The sequence below is a fragment of the Leptonotus elevatus genome, chromosome 1 (assembly GCF_054856555.1).
Source record: "Leptonotus elevatus isolate MCC_2025b chromosome 1, RoL_Lele_1.0, whole genome shotgun sequence".
Classification (NCBI taxonomy): Eukaryota; Metazoa; Chordata; class Actinopteri; order Syngnathiformes; family Syngnathidae; genus Leptonotus; species Leptonotus elevatus.
In genome coordinates, this window is record NC_141239.1 from 45,597,135 (window position 1) to 45,617,544 (window position 20,410).

The 20,410-nt window shown below is 39.8% G+C and overlaps 2 protein-coding genes across 5 annotated transcripts in view; both read left to right on the top strand.

Annotated features, from left to right (window-relative positions):
* LOC147182462 (sodium-dependent neutral amino acid transporter B(0)AT2-like) overlaps positions 1–4,344 on the top strand; it is a 28,345-nt gene extending 24,001 nt beyond the window's left edge. For all 4 annotated transcript variants that reach the window (XM_086090336.1, XM_086090344.1, XM_086090396.1 and 1 more), the window contains 2 exons: positions 604–766; positions 880–4,344. In XM_086090336.1, coding sequence (XP_085946462.1) covers positions 604–766; positions 880–1,230 — 514 coding nt within the window. In that variant the 3' untranslated portion in view covers positions 1,231–4,344. The remainder of the gene's footprint in view (positions 1–603; positions 767–879) is intronic.
* Positions 4,345–4,826: 482 nt separating this feature from the next.
* On the top strand, positions 4,827–20,037 carry slc17a7a (solute carrier family 17 member 7a). The gene is made up of 13 exons (XM_086090613.1): positions 4,827–4,990; positions 13,251–13,503; positions 14,645–14,763; positions 14,907–15,021; positions 15,093–15,180; positions 15,330–15,416; positions 15,514–15,656; positions 16,303–16,452; positions 16,770–16,902; positions 17,570–17,680; positions 17,752–17,879; positions 17,944–18,013; positions 18,244–20,037. Exons 1-13 carry the CDS (start codon positions 4,929–4,931, stop codon positions 18,534–18,536), a joined length of 1,752 nt encoding a protein of 583 aa, XP_085946739.1. The 5' UTR covers positions 4,827–4,928; the 3' UTR covers positions 18,537–20,037.
* Positions 20,038–20,410: the final 373 nt, after the last annotated feature.

Consider the following 20,410-nt stretch of genomic DNA (forward strand, 5'->3'; position numbering starts at 1 on the left):
TATATTTGATTTTTTAGAGAATGATTGTGTACGTATGTATATACTTGTATAGACAATATGAATTTAACTAACTTCTCCCCTGCTGAATGTTGTTTGTGTTTTTCTTACTTTGTCCTGTTTACTTATTTTAGTGCCCCCCCACCCCTTTTTTCTTGGGTTCATGTTTTTTTGTTTTTTTTATTGTGTGTGTAATAACAAATAAAAAGTAAACATTTGTTTTTTTGTTGCTTTTATTAAAAAACAAAAGTCCGCAAATATCTAAATCTGCGAGTGCCAAACCACAAGTTATGTGGGCGGGTCCACTATATTTATATATATATATATTCCTGTGATAAAACACAATACTTTACAAGGAGAATCTCAATAAAACCACTACCCAAAAACATGAGTTAATTTATATATATATATGTATGTATGTATTTGGCATTTTTGATATTTCAGAATCACCTTCACTCAACCTAAAATTAAATGTTGTCACAGAGTAACTGTAATTTATACAAAAAGTGCATATGTCTGTATTTTGTGCATTGCTAATTTGAAATGTAATAGAGTGCATGGAAAATATCCTCCATTCTGGATGTGTTGGGTTCTCTTTTATTGCAGCTTCTTTGATGATATTGAAGACATGCTCAAATGGCGCCCCCCGGTGGTGTACAAATATCTTTGGAAATATGTGTGCTTGCTGGCCATGATCGGACTTCTGGCTGCCAGTTTGTTGAGAATGGTCTTTAAAAGGCCAACATACACTGCCTGGAATGAAAGCACGGTATGCACTTTAGTTGATAATGCACACAGTTTCAATCTTATTTGGAGGGGTCACATGTTGGAGACATGTATTACCACATCAGAATCATATGCTGTCTGTTGTTCTCCGAACAGGCCTCTGAGATTACTCTGGAGTACCCGGGGTGGGCTCTGGCTATGATCGTCTTGCTCATAGTCTTTGCCAGCCTGCCGGTACCCATCGGTTACATCTATTCAACACTGCAGCATCGCAGGCTGCTTCACGCAGAATCCGTGGAGGGCGACAGCAAAGAGGTCAACCGCGACTTGTATACCAAGTGCAGCTCTGTGGAACAGTTGGATTTCAACTCTCATCCAGCTACCCCCGAGGAAGACGGCGTCCGTCCCAGGACCACCTTCCTGCCAGTGGGCGGCGAGCACTATCGCCTCTTGCCCCAACAGGAGGAGGAGCAGGTTGAGGAGGAGGAGCAGGACACGGGAGTGTGAGGACGTGGGGGCTCGTCACGGTGGAGGATGTTTGGAAAATGTTTCAAGTGTAGGTCCTCAGAGAGTGAAGAAGCGAGACACTTCTGCAGGAGAAACGGGACGATGAAGGGAGGACAGCAATAGACACATTAGTTGTTTAGCTCAGGAAGCTACATTGTTAGCAAGGCAAAGCTAGTTTCTTAAATAAATACAGTGAGCCCCTACGAATCACAAGGGATTCGGGACGGAACCCTGCCACGAATATAAATGTCACAAAATGGTGGCAAAGTCCTTGTCAATATTACTTAGTACCAAGATACCACCAGATGGCGCTGAAGCAATACTGTTACAACAGCAGCGAAGATGTGAGTTTTCAGCAAATTTGGGAGGATAAATTCCCCACAAAATCAGTCAATTCGCAAATGCCAAACCTCAAAATCCAGGGCTTCTCTGTATAACAGTACTAGAACATTTAGCCACCAAATTACACAGAGACCTGATTTTTGTATCAGCGCAATGCTCGCCACGCATGTTTGCCAATTTGGTAGACCAACCGGTCTTCGCCAAAATAGGCGGGCCGGCGCAGCATGAGCACGGTCTTGGAGATGTGCCTGGTGAAGTGACAGTTTGGTGGCAGAAAGTCCATCTAAACCGTACGTCTGCTCAGACCACATCTAAGTGCCTGGCACAAGATAGATACATTCATATTTATTCATAAATATTTGAACAGTGGTATAGATATAGTTGGTATGCTGTATATAGAGTTTTTATTTAATTTGTAGTTTTGTGTTTAAATTTTTTGTTTGTTTTAATTCGTTTTTTAGAGCAGGTTTGTTAGTTTTATTAGATTTAGTGTTGGTTTAAAAAATGCTTTTATTGTGTGCAAGATTTTAAAGCATCATTGTGTTGTAAAAACAAAAATAAAACTAAAAAATCTAAAAAAAAATGTCAAATTAAAATTAAATCAGCCATCCACAAATCAAATAAAGGTACTGTATAACGGTTCCCTTACTTTGAAGTACAACTTGTTTAGTGCCTAATATTGCTTGTATATTTACACATCATAACCCTAAAGTCTTAAAGGTAGAATGCACTTGCTTTCCATCTCTTGTTTGCCAACTTCTAACGTGAATTTGTGGCTTGAATTCCTTTTGAGAATGGTTAAAACAAGTTCTACTGTTTGTTTTTAATATAAATATTTATTTAACTCATTCACTCCCGGATGTTTTACTGGATTTTGACAAATTTTGCAAAGCCCACAAAATATTGTGTTCTATTGCTATTAAAACATGGAACCTACCAAAAGAAAGATTAGACTCTCTTCTTTCATCAGGAAAAAAAGTATATTTCTATCTGTTATCAGTTTTGCAGCAATTAGCATTAGAATATAGCTAAGTTTCATAATTATTCAAGTCTGTTTAAAACTGTGGGAGAAAGAGATTTTATTCAACATGGCCCTGATTGATCTCTTATACTCTGCTGCCACCTGCTGGCCATTTATGTAATAACTACCATTGCTTCAAGCATTTTCTTCAGTTCAAAGGCTGCATATGCTCTAGCATAAAAACAAAAACAAAGAACGTATATATACGTCTTTGGGTGTATGGTAATATTAAAAAAGAACATATTTATACGTTTTTGGGAGCAAATGAGTTTTAATATATGAGCAAAAATAAATAAATTGATCACTTGATACCTAGCATCACGTTTCAGCCTGAGAGCACGGGAGCCAACCACGAAACAATCACGCAAGTTCGTCACCTATGAGCGACGTCAACTGGTGGCACTTTTGTGCTGGCTGCCGCGAGTTGACGTTGCTTCGAGGCGACACAATGTTAAAAGTCCGTAACTGCCAGTCGACTGTTCTTTCTTCCGGCTAACACCTGGGCTGTGTGCTGAAATAAATCACATTCAAAATCACCCCAAAGAGTTATGGATTAAATTAATTGACAAAGTTGAAAATGAAGGACATTTACTCAATAGTTAGTTTTGTAGACATAAAATGTAGTTGGAGTTCATAATTTTTTTTTAAAAAAACATTTACATTTTTCAAATGTTTTTTTTTCTCCAATTTTTGTTCAAATTATTTCATTAGTTTTTGCTAATTAAAACAACCATGGTTGCGAGTCTAGTGTGCAACTAGCACGCCCCATTTAAAGAGAATGACCACTCACACAGCGGCGACGTCCTCCCTCTCTCAGTTCCGCTGGCCTGTACTCGTCTGCTAAATGACCAAATCGGGTCTAACCCGCCTCAGTGCAGAATGGCGCCACACATGACATTGCGCAGGATTTCATGAAAATGGAGCCCTGAATGTCACAGCAGCCAGTTAATAAATGCTGCAGTGTTTCCAAACTTTTATTGAGCCAAGGCAGGTATTTGGTTTTGCATTGGAATGACCTCCTGGCACCACCAAAGAAAACATCCATGTCATGCAAAATATGACTAATGATGATCTGATCTCAATATACTCACCAATTAGTGTGAAATCTGGGTCTGTGCAGTTGAACACAAAGCTATTATGTTGTCGTATGAATGTCAGAAGTTGGATACACAAGTTCATTGTACCTTCTGCAGTCTCGTGGAAGAGCATGTATCTGTAATTGATCCGCCTGTCACTCCGACGCTGGCGTAGATAGATGAACTTCCATCCATTTATCCTAAAACATAAATAAATAAATGAAGGGTACTTTATGGGGCAATTAAGTTAAATTGGATCTATTCCTGTTGCACGCCTGATGATCTCTCGTATCACAAGAATGGCTCTTGGTGCCGTGATTGGGAATACTGGGGAAAAACATAATTATGAGGTCATTTTCTCCATGTTTGCATGCAAATGTGTTTGTGAGGACCAGTAAGAGTTGTAAATGACGATTTCAGGAAAGTTAATATAAGTTTGATGCATCCTCATTTGGATGTTTTATTTAACATTTTGGATTTAGTTGGATTGAGTTCTTGATCATGTCAGTGGAGAACCTCACAAAGTATATGGGAATGACAAGTTATATGTTTTAACTTGATTGAAAAAAAAAATAAGCCTGTATTTGTATATTTGTATGTATTTGTTACATTTCACTTCATGTAGACAGTGATGCTGAAAAAATCTACCGATTGTATAGATATAGATTTGATTAAACTATCTCAATGGCAGCAACTTGACTTATTTGATTGATTTAATATGAATGCTTGTGTTGTTTTTAATAATTTAAAAAATAATCACTGGAATGTGCTTTTATTGGACAATGTCACTATTGGATTTACAGTTACTTTGTACTGACTTATTGCTTAAGTGTATCATATTTGTTAATACACAAATTACAGATAAGGTAATAGGCTCCATATAAGGTCCGAATTTAGCTTGTAGCTTGAGCACTATGAAAATGAATGAACGAGGAAAACTATTTTGGTGTGTTTCAAACAGTTATTCTACGCATGTCAGTAAAAAAAAAAATCGTTTTTACGTTTTACTTTTGTTTTTCTTTTTTAATTTAAGAGGTTGAATCCGTTTTTCTTCTTTTCCCAGTGTTTTTACACTCGTGTCTGTCTATTCAGTACAAAGCGTGAATACGTCTGCCACCTATAAATAAATCCAATACCACCATGGTGCCTCCATCCTCCTGGTCCGGAGCCACGAGAGCGAGCAGTCGGGCGTGTGCGCGTGTTCTGTGCGCGTTCACGCGAGAGAGGAGCACACGGGCCGGCTGCGAGCAGCAAGAAGGATGGAGGTCCGACCTGACAGGTTCAAGGCGGTCGCGGCCAAAACTCTGGGCAGAATTAACAGGTATTTTATTTTATTTTGTACATTTATGTAAATCACTATGTCAAGACTTCGGCACATTATCCCGAGCGAGAGAGCGAATTGTATGCAGTCCGATGGCGGAAAAAGTTGGTTTCGAATCAACTAAACACCCCCAACAAAAATGGGACGAAGGTTATGGTGCATACCTCGTGGGAAAAAGTGCAGATAACGTCAAAAAGTTCTAAGGGGCTCAATGTCGCGTACTAAGTAGCAGTAATGTCGACCAAGTGGCGATAAAAGTGGCGAAAGTATGCTCCTTATGTTTTATTTGTGTAAAAACGCGTAAACAATTTACTTTTTGTCAGTGGCGTTAGCTCGTTATTGCTTTTTTTTTTTATGTGAGCAGTGAACATTTTAAGACGTCATCCAAAATGAATGTTCTGAAAATATATGCAATTGGTATATCACATTGATATAACATTGATGCCAACATGTTTTTTACGCAAGATATTACAGTCTCATACAAAAGATTCTTATTAAATGCAAATGCAGGGTTTCAAATTAAATGGCTACCCAAGCAAAGTAATGCTGACAGGTGTGTGGATATTTTTGTACACAACAATTATGTAAGTCAATAATAATAATACAAAATATATGTATATCATTGTAGTTCCACACCCATATGAATGCATGAAATATTTGCATTGCAATTCATACTTATACAAAAATAGAGATGAAAATAAGTGATAGAGGCTCGTGCAATAACCTTTTTTTAAGCTTGTGTTCTCTCCGGATTTGAGGTAGCGAGCAAATGTATAAATCCCGTCCTGAAATAGCCTGTTTTTCAGTCCAGATGTTGAGCCACGCAAATCCCTAAACTCTCCCCTCCCACTCGCGCCACCCTAGCCCATGTCACTTCCTCCGGCCGCTCCCTCCTCATCCATCCCGCCGTCCATCCATTGAGACAACTTCCATGCCATCACGCTTGCAGATTAACAGACATGCACATTGAAGGCGTACCTTTCGGCCCAAATGGGCAACATGCAAGACAAATATATGTGCGCACGCTCTCTGGCACACATCTGTATGTCTATGTGTGCGTGTTGGGCGGAGGGCCTCCCCCTGCCTGCCTTGCTTGAGTTGGAGCAATCTCACCAGCTCACAGACAAAAGCGTGATCCCTCCGTGGTGAAAGCAGCCAGAAGTTCATTTATTATTTAAAGATTTCCTCCATCAGAATGCATCTCCTGTTTCTATATTAAACTCCACTAGGTAAGCACAAACAGCAGCGTTGCGAGGTCAAACGTACTCTTTTCCTCTCGCACCTCACACTTTCGACATAAACAACAGGGGCAAGTAGAATTTCACATGATATAAACCATCACCATTTTGACTGCATCCACATTTGCAAAGTTTCCACCAACGGCCGGTGGACGGCTTCCGCAAGGAGAGGTTAGTTGCGGCAACACACGAGGCAATGCAGAAAGTAGCAGGTAATCCATTTTTAATCCATTTTACATCCGCTAGAGCGCTACAATTTTATTTATGATGCGCAGTGGCGCGGTGCCATCGTGGTTGTGATAAAATATTCAAATTATGCTGGGGTGTATTAATTATTGTTTGATCATTTTTGCTGCTCTTTAGGCTCGACGATTTGACAATGCTTTAGTCTAATCGAGTTTCTCTTCTCTCAGTACAATACAATGCAATTTCACGTTTTGAATAATATAATAATAATAATAATACTTCCATCTCAAAGGTACAGATTAGGTGGCTTGATCATTGCACAGGTGTGCCTTAGGCTGCCCACGTTAAAATGACAATCTTTGGAGAGGTGTGAATCCCACTTTTCACTATATCCAGCAGATGGTAGACAGCGTAACATTTTATTGAAACAACAAAAATAAAAAATAAAAAACATTTTCTTCATGTTAATAAAAAAAAAACGTTTTAAAGATAACCAACTGAAACTACATGTTGTATTTATAAAACTAACTAAAGTAGACTCGATGATTGTAACGGTCTTCTTATTGGACTCTATCAAAAGAGCATCAAACAACTGCAGCTCAATCAGAGCACCACACAAGCTATCAGAGCATATTACTTCGGTCCTTTACACTGGCTCCGCCTCCATGTCAGGTGTGGAGTAGACTTTGAATTCCTGATGTTGGTCTATAAATTACTGAATATGTTAGGTCCTGAATTCATGAATGAATTACTAATTGAATATAAACCCGGTACAGCACTGAGGTCGGTCAGAATCAGGTTATTTAGTGGAGCCCAGATTTCAAAACAAACATGGTGAAGCAGTATTTAGGCGTTATGTTGCATTCAAATGGAATAAGATGCCAGCAGAAGTGAAGCGAGTCCCAAGTTGATGCTTTTAATGTTTTCAGGTTAAAAACTATGCCTTTCCAACTCCTTACCTATTATTAACTCATTCACTGCCATTGACGGTTATAAACGTCAAACAATCTATTCTATTAGTTAAATTTTTTTTATACTTTTGTTAACAAGAGTATGAAAACCTAGAATATTTTTTTAATTGTACATTTAGAACAGATATAATCGATAAAAAAATGTAATCGCCTGACGCCCCTAATTTTTAATAATCATCTCGTCAGGCGATTAAATTTTTTAAAATTGTAATTAATCGCATGACTTCACTAGTTAACTCACGATTAATCACAAATTTTATATCTGTTCTGTATCTGTTCTAATATATGTATATTTTAGGTTTTTATACTCTTGTTAACAAAAGTGGAAAAAACGAATAGAAATAGTTCAAATGAATTTTTGACGTTCATAGCCGTCAATGGCAGTGAATGAGTTAAGGCCTTTTAAAGCCTTAATAAAATGATATATATTTTTTTGCTTTTAAATGTCTCTAACTGTTTTGTTTGTAAATGCTTTTAAATGCTGTACTTTTAATATGCGAAGCCCATTGAGTTACCTTGTGTATGAAATGCACTATATAAATAAAGCTGCCTTGCCTAAAACTAACTAGAATGATCACCAAAATGTCCTTCGTTTTCACCTTTGCTACGTGAGCTTTCGGAGTTCATTTTAAATGCACTTGTTTCGAGGTTAGCATACGGCTGTATGGAAGAAGTACGTTCAAACGGCCGTTTGGGAAATTGTAGTTTACTTTACCATCTTTTACCACCTTTTACATCCATCCATCTATCTATCTATCTATCTATCTATCTATCTATCTATCTATCTGTTAGCTGTTCATATACGTGATGCTCATCCTGTATGTGGAGATTAAAAGCACAGTGGCTGCACGCACACACGGAGATTACACGCAGACGCGAACGTATTCGCGAGCCACAACATCAGTTGCATATGCAATCTAATCAGATTCAAAGCAAGAGCTTTATTGTTTCATTATTTAGAATGGCATCATGAATATATTGTTAATAATGTTGTTGTTTTTTGGGCGGCATCTGATGGTGCAAGCGTACCTAATGAAGTGTCTGATGGGTGTATAATCAAGCATTACGATTTCGACTTTGACTTCCAGATTATTCGGATAATAGAGTGTATGAAAAACTACATGTGTATCACGGGGTGTATGAGAGAGGATGGGGGGGGGGGGTTGCACGGTGTGACAGGATGAGGACGGGGAGGGTGTCTCCCTGGGTGACACATTCCCACCGAGACCCAATCTGTTCACTTCAGGGAGAGCGCACGGCTCACGGAAGTAGCACCAGAGATCTCACAACTAAGGAAAATCCAGAAATAAATTTCTCGACGCGTTGGATTTTTATATCGTTAACAATGCTTGATCAATTGTGGCACATGGCGACTAATGAGGAAGGCGTCTGCTGTTATATAATATATTTGCTGTCAGCCTTCCTGGCGCTCTCTCTCCCTCCATCATCCTCTTATGAGAGGATTACAGAGAACACTCAGTGAATTCATGATTTAATATACAGGAGAACAAAGGTCACAGGTCACCAGCCAACATGTGAGTCATGGTCGACGTCAAATTTTCTTCAGGCAACTAAAACGCACCAATATGTAACAATTTTACAGTACGGTATTAGAAAATACAATCTTTTCTTTTCTTTTTTATTATTATTTTTTTTATTTTAGTTGCGGCGAGCTTTCATGGCCAGGAAGGCCTTTTCACTTCAAACACTATCAGAAGCATTGGCCTTCAGTTACAATCTAAATTCTCACGTTTGTTCCAAGAAATTGTAATCATTTAGAATCAATATTGCTGGCCCATGAAATTTAAACTATAATAGCAATCAGATGTCAAATTCGTCCTAACAGGGCCAGCCTGCTTGACCTTGATGACATCAGGGTTTTCCAATCCTCTGATTGGTTGGTCAGAGCAAAACTTGTTACAGCCAAATTTGACTACCAAAGTCGTGATTTGCATATTAATACATTTGATATCTCTTTTTTATTTTTATTTTATTTTTTTATTTATTTAATTCGTCAACTAGACAAATATTGATTTTGAATTGGTTATTTTGCATTTTTTTAAACTTTTTTTTATGTTTTTCTATAATTGCAATGGCCACCACCGTCAGTCGCACCACGTGACGTCCTCAGAAGTTGAATCCAAGTTTCAAAGTGAGCGTGCAAAGACCTCCGGTGCTGGAGTGGAGAGCCGAGTCCCTCCCGGCTCTTACTGTTGTTGCAATTGTAATTATGTTATTCCAAAGGACCCGAGGTCAGAGGCCTCCTACCTTGCTCATTAGCTGTTACCAGCTGAGAGCTCCTCACAGCTCCTGTCTCTTTGCTAACATGACTACGTGAGTATAACAAAGGCTGGAATGGATTGACTTGCTACTGCTTTTCTACCCTTCACCTTAACTCATTCACTGCCATTGACGGCTATAGACGTCAAAAATTAATTTGAAGTATTTCTATTAGTTTTTTTCACTTTTGTCAACAAGAGTATGAAAACCTAGAAGAAAATTATTGTACATTTAGAACAGATATCAAATGTGTCATTAATCGTGAGTTAACTATTGAAGTCATGCGATTAATTACTATTACAAATTTTAATCGCCTGACGCCCCTAATTTTTGATAATCTTTTCTTAAAAAAACAAAAAAGATTATTTTTTAAAAAGTGTCTAGGTTTTCATACTCTTGTTAACAAAAATGGAAAAAAAATGTTAAACTAATAGAAATAGTTCAAATTAATTTTTGACGTTTACAGCCGTCAATGGCAGTGAATGGGTTAATAGTTTAGGAGCATTCTTGTGTCCTTTAGCCTTGGAAAAGGTACGTAAAGTGCAATATTTAGTCCTACAGCGTACATGAGTGTCATAGTGTCCAGCTGTTCTCACACTATGGAAGCTGTACACAGATGTGACAAATGTTTCCCATTTCACTCCTAAACAGTAAGCAAATACGTGAGCTGTTTTGGGACATCTCCAAAGCACGTGACGCCACGATTATCCTTTAGTGTGAGGCAGCTGTAATTAAGAGTCGTTTTGGCTGTGGGCTAGCCTCGTTAGCTGGTAGCATATGTGCAAGTGTCAGGCTGCAATCTGTCTCAGCGTCTAATGAGGATGCTTCCGTTGCACTTAAGTCGGATTTCAGGAGGCCAATCGGCACGTTTGCGCAGGACGAGGCAGCAGGACGATTCATCGCTTGTTCATAATAATATATTTACACCGTCTTAGGACAGACTTCAAGTGTGGGTCTGATGGTATAATAATGACAATTGTAACCGATAAATGTGATTAACTATATAGAATTGATCTAGGGATGTTCAATGCCACTTTTTTTCAGGCTAATACTAGTATGAGTACTCGAATAGTTCCCGATACTAAGTACTAATACCATAAAACGAATTGAGCTAATAAGGGATGTTTGATACCACTTTTTTCATGAGTACTCAACTCTTCAGTAATCACCAATACCGATACTAAGTACCGATAATACTTTTGATACATAAAATGTCCCCCGAAATACAAACAATGAGAGATAATTTTAAAGAAAGGCTTATATGTTCCCATATAGCATTTTTCCTTACAATTGCATGAATTTAATGGGATTTGTAACACGACCACAAGAGGGTGATTGATACTGGTATCGGCTGCTGTCGCAAGTACCAAAACCTTGAAATAAGGCTGAGTGTTGGCCTGACACCGATACCTGGTATCTGTACTCGCACAACATTGATACATACATATGCTGTTATCTTGCATAAATACATACAATTTATATTCAATTACTAAATAAATACTACACATTAATAAATATACTGACTAATATGAAATTGATCTAATGCATAACAATAGACGCTCAATGTAACACTAAATAATCACTAAACCAAAAAAATGAATATAACAGAAATGTATGATATTGCGATGTTGAATTTGAAGTTTTTTTCCACATTCCATTTTCCAAAATAACTGAATATGTATAATATTATCTTTATATATTATCATCCGCAAGATTGATTTTGAGTGAAATCCACAAAGCCATAAGGCCCTACCTAGAATTGAACCCGCAACCCTTCTGGTTTACAAGGCCAGTTCTCTCATCACAAAGCGGAAACACCTTCGTACATATGTTGAATAATGCAATTGAAAGCAAGAGCCGAAATCCAATGAATAAATCCGAGGCCATAATACAACTATATGTCGTCATAGGGAAACCACGCCCTGTGCTACTTTGCCACTCCATATTCATTTCCGGAAGTCAATCATTTTTATAATCCTAATCTCAATGTTGTGACAGATTACGAGGGAAAGCTCCAGCGAGGAGGAGGGAGGATGCAGATGTAGATAATCTCCCACAATTTCTAAAATACTCCTTTTAAAAAGTATAGGATTCACACTTTTGTAATGTCTTAATTTATACATACAGTAAGAAAAATTAAATAAAATTGAAAAAAAAAAAGGGATGCTGAGCCTGCAATAAGTGAGCTGGGGGAGGGAGTTAACTGCAGATACACGGACAGACAGCCATGCAGGCAGATAGATGCATAGTGACACATTACAGTATAAAAAGCTATGCTGAATTATTTATCTCATCCAAAAAGGCATCAATAATGAACCAGTGTCAGAATGTGACTTGCCCCATGTTGTGTGTGTGTGTGTGTGTGAGTGCGAATCACATGGTAGTGCTGAGAACACGAGAGGAATGATTCATTTTGGACCATTTATTGCTTCCCGTGTCAAAACAAAAGCCAAATCTCCAATACATGAACTCATCCTTGTGATGATTGCGCTCGATTCTATACATCACAGTCCAGCTCACTGACTAATTGGATCAAACTCAACGCAAAGTGTGCATGTGACACACAAGTGTGGTTGCACACAGACACAAAAACATGCAGTCACGAAAGAAAGAAAAAACGGCAGTATATGGTGTGCGTGTATGTTGTCGTGCACAGATGTCTGCTAACTAACGGTGGGCTTTTCTTCTCGAGGTCATGTGATTCGACGGAAATTCTGGGCACCGCATTTCATTTTCAAATGTATACATGAACTCATTCACTGCCATCGACGGCTATAGACGTAAAAAATTCATTTAAACTATTTCTATTAGTTAAAAAAAAATCCACTTTTGTTATCAAGAGTATGAAAACCTAGATTTTTTTATTGTACATTTAGAACAGATTAACTAGTGAAGTCCCGCGATTAATTATAATTTAAAAAAATTTAATCGCCTGATTAAAAATTAGGGGCGTCAGGCAATTAATTTTTTTTTGCGTAATTAATCGCATGACTTCACTAGTTAACTCATAATTAATCACACATTTTATATCTGTTCTAAATGTACAATCATTTTCTTCTAGGTTTTCATACTCTTGTTAACAAAAGTGAAAAAAAGAATACCTAGAATTGTTTTTATTGTATTAGAACAGATATAAAATGTGTGATTAATCATGAGTTAACTTGTGCAGTCATGCGATTAATTACGATTAAAAAATTTAATCGCCTGATGCCCCTACTTTTTAATAATATTTTCTTTAAAAAGAAAAGAAAAGATTATTACAAATAAAAAATACAAATTAAAACTTCACTAGTTAACTCATGATGAATCACAAATTTTATATCTGTTCTAAATGTACCCAAAAAATCTAGGCTTTCATACTCTTGTTAACAAAAATGGAAAAAAATGTTAAACTAATAGAAGTAGTTCAAATTAATTTTTGACGTCTATTGCCGTCAATGGCAGCGAATGAGTTTTAAAAAAATTACACAAAGAGTGAGAAATTAATTGACAAATAATATATACTTTTCAATCACCCTGTATGTGCCAAAGGGTTGAGTGAAGTTCCCACGTTAATATTTTGGCAATGGTCACCTGTCCTGTCAGGTTGATTGACAAGCAGCAGCCCAATGGAGAAACCATCGAGCTGTCCGCCGAGGGCCGCCCCGAGCTGGTGCAGGAGAAGGAGCTGCCCGTGGTGGACTGTACCTGCTTTGGCATGCCCAGGCGCTACATCATTGCCATCCTGTCAGGCCTGGGCTTCTGCATCTCCTTTGGCATCCGCTGCAATCTGGGCGTGGCCATTGTCAGCATGGTCAACGACCACACTGTCTACAAAGGCAACAAGGAAGTGCTGGTGGTAAGTGTGCAGCAATACAGGATCGGTGGTTAGAAATGAGCTCGGGTGTCAAGCAGCCTTCACTCGCTTATGGAGAGCTGCGCGACTGTCTCTTAAATATGTTTCGATGGGAAGTCTTGACAATAATATGCTGTTTAAACATGACATTCTGATTAATATTACATTTGTGGAATATGAGTTATGTAGCAAAATACAGCCGTTTTAATCCATCTCAGAGGGCGGCCATTTTGCCACTTGCTGTAGACTGACGATGACATCACAGTTGCTCAGGGCTCAGGCAACGACCAATCGCAGCTCACATGTTTTTTTAAGCTGAGCTGTGATTGGTTGTTACCTGAGCAACTGTGAAGTCATTTTCTCTTGACAATAAGTGGCAAAATGGTCGCCTTCTAATATTGATCAAAACTGCTGCTTAACTCACATTCCACTAACGCAATATTATACAGATTACCGTATTTAGACTAGTGGGGCAGCATAGAACATATTGTTGTCAAGAAATTTTGGGGGGTTTGACTCACTGCACCATTTTCAGCAGTAAAAATTTAATGTTTGGTCCAGAATTAATTTGGTAACATTATTATTTGTATGTACAATTAGCCTAATACATTTAAAAACACATATTTCCACTTGCTTTCGATTGAAGATGACATCACCTTTACTGGGGTGTAGGTAACGACCAATTATGGCTCAGTTTACTGACCAAACGCAGAAAACAGGTGAGCCCGAGGCCTTTATCCATCTCTGGGGGCGGCCATTTTGCCTCTTATTGTCGATTGAAGATGGCATCACAGTTGCTCAGGCTACAGCCAATCACAGCTCACCTGTTTTCTGAAACTGAGCCGGTATTGGTTGTTACCTGTGTTAACTGTGATGTCATTTTCACTCCACAGCAAGTGGCAAAATGGCCGCCTTCTGATATTGATTTTGCTCGCACTATTGACCAGAATACTGTATTTAGACTAGTGCGGCTGCATAGAACATATTGTTGTCAGGAAGGTTTTTTTAGGTTGACTTTTATCACATTAAAATATAGACTTTCGCACTTGCATCAAACCAAAAAGTGAACATATTAGCACGAGAGTGAAAGAGTGCCGCGCGTCCTTGTTTTTGAGTGGCCACCGTCATTCTTCCTTCTCCTCAGGCTGCACAGTTCAGTTGGGATCCGGAGACAGTGGGCATGATCCACGGCTCCTTCTTCTGGGGCTACATCGTCACACAGATCCCCGGCGGTTTCATATGTCAGAAGTTTGCAGCCAACAGGTGATTTGCGTCACGGCAGCGTCTCAACGAGCGGAATTGAAACAATTTGTTGTGCTGACAATGACAAGAAAAGTTGAGTCTCGTAATCCTTATTGTTCCCGGCACCTTCTGAGGCAGCTCTGTTTTGTCCTTGCGTGTTCAAGAGTGTTTGGCTTTGCCATCGTGGCCACGTCCACCCTCAACATGCTGATCCCATCTGCCGCTCGCTGCCATTACAGCTGCGTCATACTGGTCAGAATATGTCAAGGCCTTGTTGAGGTATGCTCGGATGACGCGTCTCGGGGCATTGAGCATGTCTCACTCTTCCCTGACTGGCTTGCGTCCTGCAGGGTGTGTCCTACCCGGCCTGCCACGGCATCTGGGCAAAGTGGGCTCCCCCCCTTGAGAGAAGTCGATTAGCCACCACCGCCTTTTGTGGTAAGGTAGTATCTCAATTAGACCTGGAATGTATCCTATGAATTCTGTTTCGATGGCCATGGGATTAAAGGACAACACATTTGATCTGTTACTGGTGTGGCGGGTTCACAAAATAGTGAAGTCGTGTAAATCATTTGTTGTACTTGTAGGATCCTATGCAGGGGCTGTGGTGGCCATGCCTTTAGCTGGGATACTGGTGCAATACACTGGGTGGCCTTCTGTATTCTACGTCTATGGTGAGCATCCCCATAGCCGTGCGTATTCATAACCAGCCTCTGGTACTACACACATGCTATTATTTTCATTTCTTCTTAAACTATTGGACTTTCCCAGGCAGTTTTGGGATATTCTGGTACTTGTTCTGGTTCCTGGTGTCCTACGAGAGTCCAGCTGCCCATCCCACTATCACACCAGAAGAGAGGAAGTACATAGAAGACGCAATCGGAGATTCAGCGTCGTTTCTCAACCCACTTCAGGTGCATCTTTATCAGTACAAATCCACTACATGTGAGCACACATCGATTCGATTCCGATTTTTGGGTGCACGACTCGATTCAGAATCGATTTTCGATTGGGAGCGATTTTTGGTTCAAAATGATTTGATTGACAATGATTTTTGCTTCAATCTATAGATGTGCAAGGAATCGTAATGATCTACTCCAGTCTGACTCGCTAATGCTAATTAGCGCGTTACCCGCGGCACTTTTATCACTCAAAAGAACGGCTCCACGCTGCAAAAAAACAACTTTTATTGGAATAACTTGATCGTGACTTTTTCCTTCTACTTTCTAATGTGGCTACAACTTAACAGTGTTGCAGACTGCGTGGAACTACACTGACCCTATGTGGCCAAATCGGGTACAACATGAGCAGCACTACCAATAAAGACACACACAAACAAAGGGAAGACAGTATGATATAAATGAAATAAAATCGATTTTGGGACATTTAGAATCGATTCTGAATCGTACTAAATGAGAATCGCGATTCTTATGAGAATTGATTTTTTGGCACACCCCTAATATATATATATATATATGTATATATACATATATATATATGCAATCTCATGTCAAGTGTCATGAGTGCATCCTGCTCACATTTCGTTCTCATTGGTGGCAGAAATTTAAGACGCCGTGGAGGCAGTTCTTCACCTCCATGCCTGTCTACGCCATCATCGTGGCCAACTTCTGCAGGAGTTGGACCTTCTACCTGCTGCTCATCAGCCAGCCGGCCTACTTCGAAGAAGTTTTTGGCTTTGAGATCAGCAAGGTGGGCGGCACTACAGACCATGTGGCTAGCACGTCTTACCTCACAGTCCACAGGTTCTGGGTTTGAATCTCGGTTTTGGCCATTTAATGTAGAGTTTGTGTGCTTGAGTGTTCTTCTACGGCTTCCTTCCACATTCCAAAAACATGCATGGTTGGTTGAGTGGAGTGGGAGTCACACACTGACGTATGATTGACTGGCAACTGTCTAGGCCGAGTGTCCCCTGTGGGAGGTAGAAAATGGCTGGCTGGATGGTAATGATTAATGTTGATTCTCACTTAAAGTGTGGATGAAAGTTGATCGATATGCCCACTTTTCAGGTGGGCATGGTGTCAGCTTTGCCCCATCTAGTGATGACCATAATCGTTCCTGTGGGAGGCCAGCTGGCCGACTACCTTCGAACCCACAACCTGATGACCACCACCAATGTCAGGAAGCTCATGAACTGTGGAGGTGACTTTTGCATTTTGCATTCACTGCATACACATTCAAAATACAGTTTCATCAATAATGGAATATATTTTTAGAATGAAAATGTATTGTTTTTGGCTACCTTTAATACCATAGTTGGATTGAATAACTGCCAATGTTTTTACACACCACACTTGGAAAAATTTGTATTTTTCACCCTAAAACAGTCATTTAAGTTGGAAAAACTTGAATACGTATTTTATTGATATTTGTGGCAACAATGTTAGTTAGCACAATAAAACAGACAACTTCACCTTTAAATTGGCTCGTACTTTGTAGTGCATTTTCTGCACTGCCAATTAAAAAAAATAAAATAAAAAAATAAAAATACTGTCCTGTTTTTTATACTAAAGGAATGGAAACTTGGATAGAATGATTTTTTTAAACCTGATTCACCAATTAATCTCAAATGTAATTTAAAAAATAATCAATCTCTTCAAAATAATCGGTATCGGCATTGGCATCTCACTCATTGATGAGTCAACATTTTTCATACAGCTCTTAAAGTGAATCGTTTGATTCATGCGAGCGTACCTAATGAAGTGCCTGGTGTGTGTACACGTGAACTATTTAAATGCAAAGTGTGATGTCAATGCAATGAATACATTATCATCAGGTTTAAGTGTTGAAATGTTAACTCTGTTTTCAGGTTTTGGCATGGAGGCCACCCTCCTACTCGTGGTGGGATATTCTCACACAAAAGTTGTTGCCATCTCATTCCTGGTGCTTGCCGTTGGCTTTAGCGGTTTTGCTATCTCAGGTACGAGAGATATGACAATGCGCTCAGTGTAAATGATTGTATTTGTCATTTTTGGTTGTTGCCGCATTCAGGTTTTAATGTCAATCATTTGGACATTGCGCCTCGATACGCCAGCATTCTAATGGGCATCTCAAACGGGGTGGGAACATTGTCTGGAATGGTGTGTCCTCTTATAGTGGGAGCCATGACCAAACATAAGGTAAGAAACGGCATTGCTAGGTAGAAAGTGGTCAAATTGTAACGGCATTTTCTCTTCATTTCAGACGCGAGACGAGTGGCAGTACGTCTTCCTTATAGCAGCCCTGGTACACTACGGAGGAGTCGTTTTCTATGGTAAGCCTTCACTGGGATTCCACACTTTTTTTTTATACCACAGAAAACTGGCATTTGAACAGGGGTGTGTAGACTTTTTATATGTGGGGAAAAAAAGGCCTTCCACAAAACTGTTGAACTGAGAAGTGGCCACCAAGCAATATTGCAATCTTCTCAGTACCTTGCCGTCCATTTTGTTTACAAAGCTTCTGAAATGTCAAATGAGACAAACCCCTTTTTCTTCTTTTCAGGACTCTTCGCGTCGGGAGAAAAGCAGCCATGGGCCGACATCGAAGACACCAGCCAGGAAAAGTGCGGCATCATCGACGAAGACGAGCTGGCCAACGAGACGGAGGAACTCTACCGCGCCGGCGGCGGCCAGTACGGCGCCATGAGCCAACAGGCGGTCGGTTCCAATGGCGGAGGGTCCGGAGGAGGCGGGGCCGGCTGGGTGAATGACTGGGATAAATCTGAGGAGTACGTGCAGCCGCCTGGATACAACTCATACAAGTGCAGTGGGGTCAAGGAGATGAAGATGACATAGAAGAGAGACTGTCCTCATACAAATGTGTACAAAACCAGATCAAGAATGAAAACAGGAAGGGAAGACAACTTTTGTACAATTACAAAAGTTACCGTGTCGGATTTGACAATATACAGAATCACATCCAGTATTTTCATGCTCATCTCATCCCCCCAGACATCCTCCCCGATGCACGGCTCGCTGTGATTGGTCCATTTCCATCTGGAGGAGGAAGCGCAGCAAGCGTCTCCCTTGTGTTGTATTTCCAATCGAATATTTAAGCGCCACTTGTTTCTTTTTTTCAGGGAATGCATGTCCGCGGTTTTAAATGAGAATAATGTTCATGATGAATAGTGATGAACTCCACACACAAACTTAAGCACACAATGATCCCCCCCCCCCCATAAAATAGATATCATGCAACTTTGAAAAAATCACAGAGGACAAATGTGCTTATTTGTTGCACATTTGACACATGTGGCGTCGAGATGAAGCTCACCCGTGTCTGACCTAACTAGGTCATGCCCATCTAGGCTCATGGGTCACACTTCATTTGACGTGAAGAGTGAAGTACTGTTAACTGTTGTCACCTAACTGCCGCAAAATAGTCCAAACACGATGCGTGTTGTGTTTTGTCTTCTTTTCGTCACGCGTCCTTGTTTTGTCTTCTCTCATTCCTGAAAGGCAGCCATTTTGAAATCAGTGGTTCGTGAGTGTGTGTTGTTGTGTCAGTTGGGTACAGGTGCTGAAACGTTGTGCAGTGAGCATGTTATAATGAGCACAGCCGTGCACTCCCCCGCCATCCCTCCTTTTAACACACTCATACACAAAGTGCAGTGTGCAGAGAAAGCGCTAGCGCACAATTTGGCACCAATGCCTACTTGACGTCAAATGATTATAAGAGGGTGAGGTTGCTTTTATTTCCCAAAGTGGCAATCCTGATGCAATGGCAGCTGGGTAATGGAGTCACAGGGAGCTCTGTGTACCAGCACATAGACGGAGCCAAGAGACTAAGACATGAGGCGTGTTTACGTGCACACACACAAAACGCACATACAAAAGATGCACTCTGCATGTTCTCACACAGCAATCGATTTTGGCATTTTTGTTTTTGACATTTGGTCTTTTTTTTTTTCAGGACAATTATCTCATTTGAAATTGTGATTTTGATGGGACTTAATACACTGCTGGAATGTTAACTATTTACAAGGGTTTGTTTAATTTTGCAAGGGAATTTTCTTTGGGTGGGGGGGGGGGGTATGAATGATTATTCCTGTGAAGATTTTCAGTTTTCAGTGTTGTATCAGTGTGTTTTTAATCCACTTTCTTCTTTGTCTGCGTTTATGGCCATTCCAATGTTGCTTTCCTCAATCTCAATGAAATGTGTTGAAACGTGATGAGAACTAGTGTATAAATAATTCAATCTTAAATATTTTAAGATGCAAACAATTTGGAAAATGTTTAGTGTACAAAGGATATATAATGTGAAATATTCTTGTGTATAATAAAAACTAAACAGCTATTTTACACGTGTCAGATGTATGTTTTACTTGGTTTTCCTTCCTTTCTTTCTTTTCATTTCGTCAATCATTGTTCACAGCTATAGGGCAATGTCAGTTTCCTGTCTCTGTCTCTGTCTCTTTCTCTCGGGGCAGATGGAAACGGGATTATCGCTGTGATTTTAGGCAAAGATTAGATAAGAGAGCAGATGCACGCAGTGGGGGAGTGCGGCAGCAACATGAACGTCACAATGCGGGATGGCCAACAAGCGCGTGTGGGTGCGTGTGCGTGCACTTGTGGCTGTTCTTCACTATGATCGCGAGAGGGCAGTAGACGTCCAAAAACTTTATTTTCGATTTGACTTTTGTATCAACTCCCAAACAGTTATTTATTTA